We start from the raw sequence: 15,516 nt of genomic DNA, 5'->3' as shown, positions 1-15,516 counted from the left end.
AGTGTGAATGTTGTAATTGACTACCTTGATTAGCATTGAATAGCCTTTTCAGCTTCAAGGTCTAGCTGCTTCCTGCCTGGGGACATTCTTTGTTTGGAGGTGATTAACTGGCCCTGATTGTTTCATGTCTGGAATTCCCCAGTTTTCTGTTCTTTATTTACTGTACTGATTGTAGGGTTTTTTTAAAATACTAGTAGCCAGATTTTGTTCATTTTCAGTGGTTGGTTCATCAACCTGGACACAGCATATTATTTGAGAACACAGAAATGCTGGACCGCCCTAACAACCCCCATGTCAGACTACACAGAGAAGCCACTGAAATCCACAAGCATGTGGACAATTGGGGATACCGTAAATGTTTTGTAAGACTATGATTGGGCATTCGGACAACGTGGCCAGTCCAGCGTACAAACTTTTAAAGATGTTGTGAAACTACAAATCCCATTCTTCCATAGCATTGAGCCATGGCAATGAGAAGTGGTGTCAAACTGCCCTGAATCCACAGTGTAATGTTGGACCTACAATGTCAAATAATCCAGTTCAAGGCAGTGACTCAGCAATCTGAAACTGCATTATGTGATAGTGTAGATCCAGCCTTTTCCAGAAGGAATTGTGACAAAGGCTGCTAAGGGAGATGCCCACCACATTACAGTCTTATAGCACTATTATCCCACTTTAACTGGCCAGGTAGCTTCCTAAGTTTCCCTCAGTGGACCTGAGGAACTCTTGAGGGAATAGTAATAGGGGAGTGTGCCTGATAAGAGTACAGTAGAGTCTCACTTATCCAACATTCTGGATTATCCAACACAGTTTTGTAGTCAATGTTTTCAATACATCGTGATATTTTGGTGCTAAATTCGTAAATACAGTAATTACTACATAGCATTACTGCGTATTGAATTACTTTTTCTGTCAGATTTGTTGTATAACATGTTTTGGTGCTTAATTTGTAAAATCATAACCTAATTTGATGTTTAATAGGCCTCCCCCCTAATGCCTCCTTATTATCCAACATATTCGCTTATCCAACACTCTGCCGGCCCGTTTATGTTGGATAAGTGAGACTCTACTGTACTTAATCACATTCACACATGATTTGACTGCCGAGGCAACATGGTTCCCAACCTTTAGCCTTCCAGGGGTTTGGCACTTCAACTCCCAGAAGCTCAAACGATCTGGGCCAGCTGCCGGGAATTCTGGGAGATGAAGTCCAAAGAACACGCAGGACCCAAACAGGGTAAACGAGGACCTCGAGGGAAACTCCGCTCACCGCTCAGTGGCCCCAAGCAGTGACCTGAGGAAGCCTTGAGGGAATCCACGGCTTGTATTATTATTATTATTATTATTATTATTATTATTATCGTCATCATTAGGCTTGAAATATTCTTGGGACTGCAACTCCCACCCACCCCCCCCCCCACCCCCTGCATGCCCTGTTGCAATCCGGACGTGGAAGTTTCGCCAAACTCTGTGAGGATGTTTGGTCGGCGCCTCTGGTTTTCCTGTCGAGCCGGAAGCCGGTCCTCATGACCCCTGGTAGAGTTGTACATCCGGGTCAGGGCAAGGACCAAGGAAGTGAGCGGCAGTTGTTGCCCCGGCTGAGGTGGACGTGCCAGGCCTAACCGCTCTCCTTTTCCTCCTTCTCGATGTGTGACTCGCGGGAGCTTCGGAGACGAGCCGGCGGCTCCAACGGTCGCCGGCGCCAACGTTCGAAGCAGGTGAGCAGTGGATTCTTAAGCCGTTGGCTCATCCGGGTCCTCTCAGGCTCCGGGCGAGTGCGAGCTGCGAGAGAGAGACCGAGAGAGGCACGCGCCCCTCTGAGCCATCCCTGCGGAGCCTCCCAAAAGGGATTCTCGCCCACCCCTCCCTTTGGGGAAAGGAAAAAAAAATAGGTGGGCGGAGTTTCCCTCGAGGCCCTCTTTTGTCCAATTTGGGTCCTTGCGGGTGGCTTGGACTTCTGGGTGGGTGTATGGCCATGTTCCAGAAGCATTCTCTCCAGACGTTTCGCCCACATCTATGGCAGGCATCCTCAGAGGTTGTGAGCTCTGTTGGAAAGTAGACAAGTGGTTTAAATATCTGTGGAAGGTCCAGGGTGTGAGAAAGAACTCTTGTCTGTTTGAGGCAAGTGTAAATGTTGCAATTGGGCACTTTGATTAGCATTGAGTAGCCTTGCAGCTTCAAAGCCTGGCTGCTTCCTACCTGGGGGAATCCTTTGTTGAAAGGTTTTAACTAGCCCTGATTTTTTTTCTTGTCTGGAATTTCCTAGTCTTCTGAGTGTTGTTCTTTATGTACTGCCCTGAATTAGGCTTCAGTGCCTTTCATGTTCCTTGATTCGAATCATGAATCAAGGAACATGAAAGGCACTGCAGGCTAATTCAACCTGAGAAGTCAGCCATAGCAAAATAGCACAATGGGTTAAACCCTTGTGCCGCTGGACTGCTGACCTAAAGGTTGGGTTTCTGACCTGAAGGATGCCGATTGGAATCCGTGAGACGAGGTGAGCTCCCGTCTGTCATTTCTAGCTTGCGGGGACATCAGGGAAACCTTCCAGCAGGATTTTAAAAAAAATGTGTCAGGAGTGACTGGAGAAACTGCAAGTCGCTTCTAGTGTGAGAGAATTGGCTGTCTGCCAAGGACATTACCCAGGGGACGCCCAGATGTTTTTGATGTTCTTTACCATCCTTGTGGGAGGCTTCGTTCATGTCCACGCATGACATATACCATCCCAGCCCGGTGGTAATACATCCAGGCGTCCACTGGGCAATGTCTTTGTAAATGGCCAGTGCTCTCATACCAGAAGCGACTTGCAGTATGCTCTCAAGTAGCTTCGCTGACACGATAGCAGAGCACTTGATGAACCAACCTGGACACAGCATATTATTTGAGAACACAGGAATGCTGGACCACTCTAACAACCACCATATCAGACTACAGAGAGAAGCCATTGAAATCCACAAGCATGTGGACAATTTAAACAGAAAGGAGTAAACCATGAAAATGAACAGAATCTGGCTACCAGTAGTATTAAAAATCTTTAAAATCAGGACAGTAAATAAATAACAACTGTCAGAAAACGGAAATTCCAGACAGAAATCAACAAGGGCCAGCTAACACCTCCCAACAAAGGATTCCCCCAGGCAGGAAGCAGCCAGGCTTTGAAGCTGCAAGGGCATTCAGTGCTAATCAAGGTGGCCAATTTCCTCCCACCTTGGACATTCCACAGATATATAAACCCCTCTTGCATAGTTTGCAACAGACCTCACAACTTCTGAAAATGCTTGCCATAGATGTGGACGAAACGTCAGGAGATAATGCTTCTGGAACATGGCCATACAGCTAGGAAAATTCACAGCAACCCAATGATTCTGGCCATGAAGGCCTTCGACAACTGTTTGGACTTCATCTCCCAGAATTCCCGGCAGCTGGCCCAGATCGTTTGAGCTTCTGGGAGATGAAGTGCCAAATCCCTGGAAGGCCAAGTGGTCTTGGGAACCATGTCGGCTTGGCAGTCAAATCATGTGTGAATGTGATTAAGTACTCTTATCAGGCACACTCTCCTAGTACTATTCCCTCAAGGGTTCCTCAGGTCCACTGAGGGAAACTTAGGAAGCTACCTGGGCAGTTATAGTGGGATCATAGCACTGTAAGAGCGTAGTGTGCTGGTGGGCATCTCTCTTTGCAGGTATTGTCACAATTCCTTCTGGAAAAGCAAGTCTATTTTAGGCTGGATTGACACTGCCATGTAATGCAGTTTCAGAATGCTGAGTCACTGCCTTGAACCGATTATATGGCAGTGTAGATCCAGCTTTACACTGTGGTTTCAGTGCAGTTTGAGACCACTTCTCATTGCCATGGAAGCATGGGATTTCTAGTTTCACGACGTCTTTAGCCTTCCCTGCCAAAGAGAGGTGGGGCCTCTCCGAACTCCAAACCCCAGGTGCCATGGCATTCAGCCAAGGCACTTAAACATTTTCTTTGGAGGGGTCAAAGGGTGCCAGCCTTTTTTGAGGGGGGGAGATCTCTATGGCTTCTCTTTGACTTTCCTTTAAGGTATACACACGTTCATCATTATCATGATATTGATATATAATAATGATGATGATGATGAAAAAAGGGAATTCACAAAATGTATAAGCTTCCTACAAAAGAGAAAAAACTTCAATTTCTGAGTATATTCAAGCTATCAAACATTAGAAGAATCGGAGAAGGCTAATTCTTGCAGCACAAGATTTGTGGGCATTTTCTTTCCACACTACTCCTTCGTGTACCAGCTCTTTTTTAAAGGGGGGAGACTCTCTAGGGCTTTCCTTTAACTTTCCTTTAAGATATGATGACAACAACAGATCTTTCAGGGGACTCTGCTTTAATTTTTCCTTTAGAAATGATGACGATGATGATGGAACGTTAGCATAATCGAGATAGGCGCTGAGTCTGGTCCTTTGCAGTTGTGCTTTGGAGGCACACCAAAGGGCATGTATTTTGTATAGGCTTAGAGACACTGTTGGGAGGGGAAGCCTTGCTGGATCCGATCCATATCCATTTAGATAATTGATTCCCAACACCCACCCACCCACCCCCACCCCCCCAAAAAATAACTGTGAGGATAGAAGCCTCAGCTGCCGTGGCCAGTGTTCAGGGATTCTGGAGGACACATTCCAAAATACCTGGACGAGTAGAGTTTGGGAAACACTGACGTAGATTAATTGTGACCAACAATCACAAGGGTTGGGTGGCTTCTGTCTGCTCTTTAACGCCACAGGCTTGGGGATGTTTTTCAGCTGGAAACACAACTGTACTCATCTTAATGCCCACAAAACAATACACCCAAAGAGCAGTTTAATGGGCTCAGATGTGTGAGCGGCTTGTCACTGGGGACTATACCTGTGGCACACAACCTCATATTCCCTTCGGAAACCAAGTACAGCAAAGTTGCAAGGCATATTTTCATTTTATTTCATTATTCACAGTGTTTGCACAGTCAGACCTACATATCCATGGGTTCTGCATCTAGGAATTTAGCCGTCTTTGATTTGAAAAAGATCCAAAGAGCAAACCTTGATTTTGCCTTTTATTGTGTCTTTTATTGTGCCATTGTGCATAAGGGGACGTCAGCATCCACAGATTTTGATATTCATGGGGGGAACCAACCCCTAATGGATACAAGGACCTAGTATATCTATACCCAACTCTTCAGCCTCAAAGGCTCTTTGTGTGGTTTACAGATTGTTGATTTGACAGTTCCAGAAACTTAGCTTTCTTCATGCTGAGGCTCAGGAGCTCTTTCCTTGCTGTTTACCTAACCACCTTCCCTATAACATTCGGATCTAATGCAATTGAGAAGGCTTTTTGAACCTCAGACTATCTGTCAGGTGGCTCAAAGAGACCACAAGACAGATAAACTCAAGCTTCATGGTCCATTGCATAGCCAGTTTGAACAACTGAGGTCCACCATAACCACCGCTTTGAAGCCTCAGAGTGAAGAGGGGGCAGCCAGGAATGACACAGCTCCATCGTGTCTTTGTTCCATCATTGTTTCTTTACAGCACTGAATGTTTGCTGATATTTGTTGTAAACCATCCTGAGTCCCCTTGGGGAGATAGGGCAGAATATAAATAATAATAATAATAATAATAATAATAATAATAATAATAATAATAATAATTGTTATTACTATTATTATGATGCTGGCATATACAGTCAGCCCTGCACATTTGCGGGTTTGGCTTTTATGGATTTGATTATTTTTGGATTTGATGTCAATATTTTCTATAGAAATTTCTAGTGCGACTTTTATGGAAATGTTCATCATAGAGCTGTGCTGGAAGACTTGGAAATTCTGGCAAGAACTTCTTCCTTTACCAGCAAGATGTTCTTGCTGGTTAAAAAAAAAGAAGCATTTTTTGCATTTTTCTGTGCCCTTACCTCAGCCAATGTGAAGGATTGGCTGTACATATGCCATGTTAAAAGTCTTGGCCTTGATTTTGCTTTATCCGTCTTTCTTGACAGTATATTGTTAGTTATTATGTAAATTAACATAATGGTAGGAGGCCATTGCAACAAGAAATGCATTACTTGAGGTTATAGAATAGGAATGGATATTTTCTGGCCACCTCAGATGTTGTTGCACTGTTAACTCAAGTTATGATTCATGTGATAAACAGTCCAGCAATGCTAAAGTTGTTCACTTTGCTAAAATATTATATTGGTTGGTATTTGAATAATCTCATGTTTAACTTCAACTGAAAACAAATTTAGCGCTAGTTTTAATTGGCATAAATTGAGTTAAACACATTATGATGACTTTTCTCTCTGTTTTCATTTTCAGAATTTGACACCGCTGACCAACCACTCGATGGCTGGTAGCTTTTCGTCTAAATCTGGCACAAAGAAATTGCACCAGACAATGTCATCATCAGATGCATCACCAGACTCTAAATGCCCTATATGCCTAGATAGATTTGAAAATATATCCTACCTTGATCAGTGTTGGCACAAATTCTGCTTCAGATGCATACAGGAATGGTCTAAGAACAAAGCAGAATGCCCTTTATGCAAGCAACCGTTTCACTCAGTTGTGCATAGTATGAAATCACAAAATGACTATAAGGTATATACAGTCAAGCCTGCAGAAACAGATACCTTTGGCAACCCCGATGGGAGGAGATTCCGTTACCGAACTACTGTAACAAGGGAGCGTCGCACTTCGGCTTACCCTCGGAGGAATCCCAACACTAGACGAACTGCCTCGCCTCCAGATAATGGAATCCTATTTGAAGGCCCGTTAAGCCAGTCAACGGGACAGAGAGACACAGAGATAACTGAGACAATCAGGAGACTTCGTTCCAGGCGACAGGCGAACTTGGAAGGCCGATCCATGCGTCAAATTCAGGAGCAAGAAATCATCAACTTCCGTAGAGCTCTGTATCGCTCTGGCACCCGTGTCCGAAGCATCGAAGATGGAGGGCGCTACCGAGACATATCCGCTGAATTTTTCCGCAGGAATCCTGCCTGCCTTCATAGACTAGTTCCGTGGCTGAAGCGCGAGCTTACCGTCTTGTTTGGCGCTAATGGATCGCTTGTCACCGTTGTGCAGCACATCATAATGAGCAACATCACTCGGTACAACCTAGAAAGCACAGCATTCACTGATCAGATAAAGTCCTTTTTACTTCATCGGACAGAGCACTTTTTGCATGAATTTATTAACTTTGCCAGGTGCCCTTATAATATAGACGCATTTGACGAACATGCTAATTATGACTGTCCTGCACCATCTTACGAGGAAGGAAGCCGATCAGAATCCTCTGTCATTACCATCTCTCCAGATGAGACCGATTCCCAGGAAGCTGAACGGAATTCCTTTATTGTCGGTACTGACCAGGCGCCTTGGGATGATGAGACCCCTGGTCCATCTTACTCAAGCTCTGACCAGGTTTGTGCCACTGTGTCCACCACTTTGGATACTTCAGAAACATCTGATGAAGACCCCTCCACCAACGCACCAGTATTGCCAGCACAGTTACCACCTTCTGTGGAGAGGAACGAGGATAGTTGTGATTCCCTTGAAAACTGTGTTATTGTTGGCTATGTGAAGCCGCTGGCTGAAAGAACTCCTGAGCTTGTGGAGCTGTCTTCAGACTCTGAGGAATCTGTTGTTGATGGAGGAAAATGTGAAGAAGTTCAGAAAAAAGTGAAACCCATCCAGTATCAGAGCTTTAGTGATACAGATGCCAGTGGGTATGCATCTCCCTTCTCTCTCGGGTCCAGAGATGGTAGTGCCAGTCATAAGGCGAAGGTGTCCTCCTCGAATAAAAAACAAAATTCCAAAAGGAGTGAAAATGACAAAAATAAAGCCAGTGGAAGTACTTGTTTACAAAATTCACCTAGAGAGAGAGAGGATGATTATGATGACTGCTACGCTTTTACCAAAAGGAGGAAATCCGAAGCCTACGCACCGCAATTGGACCGAGAGCACCGTAGTTTCAAAAGTAAGAACAAGGATCGTAGTCTGGAAAAACGGAAGAAGAAGAGGGATAGCAGCAGACGCAAGCACAAAAAGGATAAAAAGAAGTCCAAAACCCGAGACAAAAGCCTCTCTCGCAAAAGCAAAGTTCTGTCTCTGAGCGATGAAAGCATTTACTCTCGAGAACTGAGTCGATCAAGATCTCGTAGCAATGAATGCAGAAAAAGTTCAAGAAGGCAAGATAGTGATGATTACTTCAGAGGCCAATACCACAGCAAATATGAGAGGAATGCCTCCCGAGATTATTATGAATTATCTCATAGCAGACGGAATCAGTACTTCAGGCATTCTCCTAGCCCAGACTATGGAGTCCGCTCTTTTTACGAGCGAACCAATAATCAGATGTCAAGAGGTCGCAGCACAAGTTACTACTATGGAAGGGATAGATCAAGAAGTCAGTCCAGCAGTCGGTCTCACACTCCTTCTCGAGGATCAGACAGAACACGATCAGAGAAACCCAGTGGCAAAAGGAAATACAAGACCCGTCACCTCGAGAGTATGCCTAGAGGAAGTGAGGAAGCTGCTCCTTCTAAAAAAGAACTTGTGTTCGAAAATCTTGTGCCAAAGCATCAGGATCCTTACAAAAGGACAGCTGACCTCTTGAACAGTCAGTCAGAAGCTGACATCCCACAAAAGAAGACAAAAAAGACGTCAAGAAGCCCAAGTGTGGAGATTGTTTATGAAGGGACAGCCACAGACATGACAAGGCGTCAGAAGAAGAAAAGAAAATGGGACAGGAAGCCGCACGCAAACCAGGTGGGCTACTCTCCTGTTTCTTCGCCTGTTGTGATTACTATTGACAGTGACAGTGATAAAGCTAGTGAAATCCAGGATAATACTGAATGTGACAGTATCATCTCCTGGAGTCCTTTGGGCCCATTTCCTCCAAATGAAAGGGAGACAGAGTCCCCATCACTACTCTTGGAAGCCAGAGATGGCAAAGACGTCAAAGCTGATGAAGCTGAAAATGTGGAGAAGGAACACAGTGTGACTCCCAGAAGGGACGATGTAGGAGATGAAACTCTAAGTGGCATTGAGCCTCTAAATGGAGTTGAAGAGTTGCAAGATCCAGATGGCAGGCATGCACCTTCTGAGGCAGACAATAACAAGGCTTCATTTGAGCTGAGCAATGGAGAAACTGAATCTTTCCATCACTCGCCACCCCACAAAGCGTCCTTGCTCTTACGCCTCTCGAAACATCTTCAGGAACATTCGTGTCAGTTGGACACGTCAAAACAAAATCTATAGCCTTGTAAACAAAATGTTTTATGATATGACTCTTTTTTAAAAATAGGCTTTTCTGGAAAGCACCAAACCTTGTTTGTGTGCTAAGAATGATGAAATTACTTCTGTGTGAAGTGTGTCATCTTGAATTTTTGTACTTCAATCAAAAGGGTGCAATATTCCTCATTATTGCCACCCTCCCATCTTTTGAAGACTGTATGTTAGATGTTTCTTGTGCCACAAAAATATTCTGTATTTTCCCCTATGTAATATAGACTTGCCATATCTCTCTTTTTTAAAACTTAGAAAATAAGATTTTTTTAATGTGAATTTTGGGGGGGGAACAATTTTGCTTTTGTTTTGGGCTTAATTTGTAAAGTTCAGTGTTAAGGAAACTTTTTTAAAAACATGAACTTAGAAAACTTTTATTGCTTTTATAAAAAATGAAAATTGGAAAAAAAAACTTTTGCTATAGGCTTCATCTGTATAGTTCACTGCTTTGTATTAAGCCTTGGCCATTTCTTTTCTATCAGGGATTTTTCTCTCTTTTTAAGAGGCCGATCTGCCTTTCTGCTTTTTCTTTCTTCTCAAAGAAACACGCTTGCTGCTTCTCCCTCTTCTCTGCTGTGTCTCTTAAGCATATATGTAAGGTTGATGTAGGCTGTTATTTATGTACATACTTCACAAAAGTTTTACAATGAAGACTTTGTGAAAATTCTTTGAACTGTACTCTCAAATAAAGATTAATTTATTTTTCTTGCACAAGACTGTTTCTTCTCCAGGTTTTGAAAGGCAAATGGACAGTGAACATTCCCAGGGAAAATGATCATATGACTGGCTAGTATTTGGAGTGTAGGATCTGAAGATCATGGAATCATAGAGCTGGAAGAAACCACATGAACCATCAAGTCCAACCCCCTGCCATGCAGGAAAAAGCACTATCAAATGCTTTTCCTGCATGACAGATGGCCATCTAGCCTCTTTTTAAACGTTTCCAAGGAAGGAGCTTCCACCACACTTCGAGGCAGAGAGTTCCACTGCTGAATAGCTCTTACAGTCAGGAAGTCCTTCCTAAGATTCAAGTGGAATCTTCTGTAATTTGAACCCTTTGCTCTGAGTCCTAGTGTCCAAGGCAGCAGAAAACAAACCTGCTCCCTCTTCCTTATGACATTTGAGCATGCTGATCATGTTTAAATAATTGCTTTCCTTTGTTTTAATGATGGCAGTGTGGTTTTGTTTGCTTCAATTATACTTGCACATTGCCCCGATATTTACAAAAATGAAAGGAAATTGAGTTGATAATGTATAAAAACCAATCCTTATTTGTTATTATTTAGAAAACGTTTACCCTGCTCCTTGACTACAAAAGGCACTCAGAGCAGCTTACAAAATTTTTGATTTGCCCTCAGGCTTACCGTGTACATAAAATCAATAATTATTACATAGATATTACATAACATGATGTTGGTGTGTCTTGCTAGCTGCTTCCCTCCCACTTAATGGCAATTTGTTTTATGACTGAAGTTGTGATAGGATTTATTTAAGCATTTTTTGTGCATTGTTTTTATTCCATGGTACCTTGCCACAGAAACCCTGGCAGACTTGGAGGTGATAAAGCAGTAGTTCTCAACCTGTGGGTCTCCAGGTGTTTTGGCCTACAACTCTCAGAAATCCCAGCCATTTTGCCAGCTGTTAGGATTTCTGGGAGTTGAAGGCCAAAACATCTGGGGACCCAAAAATTGAGAGCCACTGTGATAGAGAAACAATTTAAAATAGAAAATGAAAGGTCTTGGCTGAAACCAGCCAAGAGAAGAGCCTGGAGAGAACCAGAAAACTGGTTCTTTTGCCTCCAGTGCGCTTAAAGGAGATTGATTGATCATTAAATCAGAATGTAAAAGATTAGCTTTTTTTTTAAACGGGGAGAAAATTTTCTATGGCAGAATAATGTAGAAGTTGTCTGATATTTTTTTATGTATCCATCTGTAAGGGTTAATCCATATCTCCATGAGTTAGAATTATTGAGCTGGAAGAGACCACAAGGAGCATCAAACCCAACACCCTTCTGCCATGCAGGAATGTATAAAGAAAGCATTCCTGACAGATGGCCGTCCAGCCTTTGTTTAAAAACTTCTAGAGAAGGACACTCCCATCACACACTGAGGCAGCATATTCCACTGTTGAACACTACCCTTGATATCGAGCCTCGGCAGTTTGAATCCAGAGAGTGGAGTGAGCTCCCACAGTTAGCCCCAGCTTCTGCCAACCTCGCAGTTCGAAAACATGCAAATGTGAGTAGATCAATAGGTATCGCTCTAGCAGTAAGGTAACAGTGCTCCATACAGTTGTGCTGGCCACATGACCTAGGAGGTGTCCATGGACAATGCCAGCTCTTTGACTTAGAAATGAAGATGAGCACCAACCCCCAGAGTTGGATACGACTAGACTTAATGTCAAGGGAAAACCTTTTACCCTTGATACTTTGGATTTTCTTTAGCATCCCATCTAATTTACAATCAGTATTTCTCAGTATTACTCCTAGTCATCACTTGCAACACACTTAAATTTCTCTTGGGTGTTAAATGTTATTTTATTTTCCAGTACAAATGTTTCTATTCTATCTCGTGCTTAAATGAATGAACTGGAAGGCACCGCAGCACAAAGAACAGATTGGAGACCGTACTTGGCAAACCAAAATGTTTTATTTATAGACAAATTGAAGGTGTGCTGGGAAGCCCGGGTTGAATACTGGACGTGCTTAGATGAAAGTATGGAGGGTGCATTTAAGTGTGAGATGCTTAGGTGCTCTTTTGTAAAAGCATGCCCACACCAATGGGCTAAATACTTTGATAAAAGAAGAGATTATTTAAAATATTATTGATATGTATATATTATAGGTAAGATAAAGGTTTTCCCCTGACATTAAGTCTAGTCGTGTCTGACTGCGGGTTGGTGCTCATCTCTATTCCTAAGCTGAAGAGCCGGCGTTTTCCGTAGATGCCTCCAAGGTCATGTGGCCAGCATGACTGCATGGAGCACTGTTGCCTTCCCACCAGAGCGGTACCTATTGATCTACTCACATTTGCATGTTTTTGAACTGCTAGGTTGGCAGAAGCTGGGGCTAACGACGGAACCTCACTCTGCTCTCTGGATTCAAGCCGCCGACCTTTCGGTCAGCAAGTTCAGCAGCTCAGCAGTTTAATCTTCTGCGCCACCGGGGGCTCCGTATATCTATATATATATAAATGTTATGTTAATTTTATTTTGGAATAAACAACAAAGCTACTGAACCAAATAACACCAAATTTGGCCACAAAAGACATAGTCATCCAAAATATGTCTTTCAATAAAAAAGAAAAGAAAAATAAAGTCCTAATTAGAGGAAGAGGAAGAACTGTTTTTTCCCATTGCTGCGCCCACTATGTCTCCTAGCAACCTACTTGGCCATTTAATGGCGCCCAGGGCCTCTTCAATCAGGCCTCTTCCACACTGCCTATAAAATACAGATTATTTTATTTGAACTGGATTATATGGCAGTGTAGACTCAAGGCCCTACCACACACCTATATAACCCTGAATGCCAAGGCAGGATCATCTGCTTTGAACTGGGTTATCTTGAGTCCTCACTGCAATATAATCCAGTTCAGTGTGGATTTTATACAGTTGAGTAGGAAGGGCCTCATATAATCCAGTTCTAAGCAGATAATATAAGATTATAAATATAATATGTAATAATTACTGTGGTATAATAATACAGCACAATATAATCTCTAAAATTAGGGCAGTAAATAAAGAACAACACTCAGAAGACAGGGGAATTCCAGACAGAAAACAATCAGGGCCACTCACACCTCCCAACAAAGGATTCCCTCAGGCAGGAAGCAGCCAGGCTTTGAAGCTGCAAGGCCATTAAATGCTAATCAAGGTAACTAATTGCAGCATTCATACTTGCTGCACTGAGACTATTCATTGCTATTCGACCTGGCCAAACAAGAATCCCACAAGGTAGAAAGCGGCCAGGCTTGCAAGCAGCAAGGCTATTCAGTGGTGTTCAACCTGGCCAACCAAGATTTCCCTCAGGTTTTGAAGCCACGAGGCTATTCCGTCCCATTCAATCTGCAGAAGGAAGGATGCCCCTATACAGAAAGTGGCCAGGCTATGAAGCAGCGAGGCCTTTCAGTGCACAGCAACGCGTGGCAGGGCACAGCTATTTAATAATAATTATGATGATGATGATGAAATAAGAGAATGCACAAAAGTATAGACTTTCTACAAAAGAGACAAAACTTCAGTTCCTGAGTATACTCAAGCTATCAAATATTAGAAGAATTTCTTTCCACACTACTCCTTCTCCTACGTGTGCCAGCCCTTTTTTGAGCGGGGAGACTCCCAAGGGCTCCCCTTTGACTTTCCTTTAAGACAGTGGTTCTCAACTTGTGGGTCCCCAGGTGTTTTGGCCTACAACTCCCAGAAATCTCAGCCAGTTTACCGGCTGTTAGTGTTTCTGGGAGTTGAAGGCCAAAACATCTGGGGACCCACAGGTTGAGAACCACTGCTTTAAGATATAATCATGACTATGATGAAGCTCTTTTTTTTTAGAGTTCTACTGTGATTTTTCTTTAGAAATATGATGATGGAACCTTAGCAGCATAATCTAGATGGGTGCTGGGCCTGGTCCTTATCAGTTGTGCTTTGGAGGCTGTATACAGTTCTCACTAAAGGGAATGTGTAACGGATTTCCTACCTTACAGGGCTGGTGTGTAGGTAATTTCAGGCCTTGCCTGTAAAAGCTTAGTAAAGCAAGGGGGAGGAGCGATCAGGCAGCTCCATAACTGGAAGTGCAGTCTGACTGGCTGATGAAAATGGAGGGAGTTGCTTAGCAACTAGAGATGGGCGGAGCCAGGGAGAATGTAAGAGAGTGCAGTTAGTTAGAAGTCTGCCATTTTGAAGTTAGGAGTTTGGTGTTTGCGGAGAGGGTATGGAGATTTGGATTGGAAGGAAGGGAACAGTTACTGTGATACCTCTTTGAGGAATATAGTTAAAAAGCCTTCAAGGAAGAAGGACTAAATACTACCGTATAAAGGTTTTCCCCTGACATTAAGTCCACTGGGGGTTGGTGCTCATCTCCACTTCTAACTTGAAGAGCCAAAATTGTCCGTAGGTCAATGTGGCCGGTATGACTGCATGGAGCGCCGTTATCTTCCCGCCGGAGCGGTACCTATTGATCTACTCTCATCTTCATGTTTTCGAACTGTTAAGTTGGCTAGTTAGCCTCTATATTTTAGAGTGCTAGTGTTTCAAGTCTCAGGAGAAGATATTTTAAAGGGTTTAATAGACGTGTTCTGTATTCCTGTGTGAAGGAACATATTTCCACAGAATTTACATTATAAAACCATTTTTTTGGTAAGAGTAAAGCCTAACATTTTATTGAAACCTATATGCAGCTTTACTGTCCAAATACAAATAAACATATTTTTGTTTTACTTCATCTAAAGAATTTGTGTGACTTTCTGAACATACAAACAGAGGTGGTTCATGAGGTGTTAAACGGTGGCAGCTAAAGAAACCTGAATCATAATTTGGTGGCAGCAAAGAAGAAATATAAGAAACACTACAGTAGATTCTTGTGTATCCAAGCTTCGCTTATCCAACGTTCTGGATTATCCAACACAGTCTGCCTCCCGCCCGGTTCCACAAGGACTACGCCACAAGGACTGAACTTTTTACAGATTTAACTTCCGACAATGTTGTTATGCAAGTTCATTTTATGTAATTCTTTCTTTATTTGTAGTCAATTGGTTAGTAGTCAATTTTTTTTGTAGTCAATGTTTTCAATACATTGTGATGTTTTGGTGCTAAATTTGTAAATACAGTAATTATTACATAACATTACTGTATATTGAACTGCTTTTTCTGTTGATTTGTTGTAAAACATGATGTTTTGGTGCTTAATTTGTAAAATCATAATGTAATTTGACATTTAATAGGCTTTTTCTTAATCCCTCCTTATTATCCAACATTTTCACTTATCCAACATTCTGCCTGCCCGTTTATGTTGGGTAAGTGAGACTCTACTGTAACACATTAGGTATAATATCTTGGTGGTTTTTGACATTTACCTGTCCTGCCCTTTGCTCTCAGCCACACCGGTCCTCTGCAGCATCCATTCTGTATAGGCTTAGAGACGCTGTTAGGAAGGGAAAGCTTGCTGGATCAGATCCAGATCCATTTATGATATATCATTGAATGTTGCCTTCCCTCCACTCCATTTG

General features: G+C 42.8%; 2 protein-coding genes across 4 annotated transcripts in view; both read left to right on the top strand.

The window, feature by feature from the left end:
• The window catches only part of rigi (RNA sensor RIG-I), a 48,179-nt gene that overhangs the window by 524 nt on the left and 32,139 nt on the right, over positions 1–15,516 (top strand). The window lies entirely within an intron of this gene.
• On the top strand, positions 1,446–10,006 carry topors (TOP1 binding arginine/serine rich protein, E3 ubiquitin ligase). Its single transcript, XM_003227187.4, has 2 exons — positions 1,446–1,718; positions 6,326–10,006. Exons 1-2 carry the CDS (start codon positions 1,647–1,649, stop codon positions 9,269–9,271), a joined length of 3,018 nt encoding a protein of 1,005 aa, XP_003227235.3. The 5' UTR covers positions 1,446–1,646; the 3' UTR covers positions 9,272–10,006.

Source organism: Anolis carolinensis, chromosome 2 (genome assembly GCF_035594765.1).
Source record: "Anolis carolinensis isolate JA03-04 chromosome 2, rAnoCar3.1.pri, whole genome shotgun sequence".
Classification (NCBI taxonomy): Eukaryota; Metazoa; Chordata; class Lepidosauria; order Squamata; family Dactyloidae; genus Anolis; species Anolis carolinensis.
Note: the sequence above shows the minus strand (reverse complement) of the source record. Positions and strands in the feature narration are given on the sequence as shown.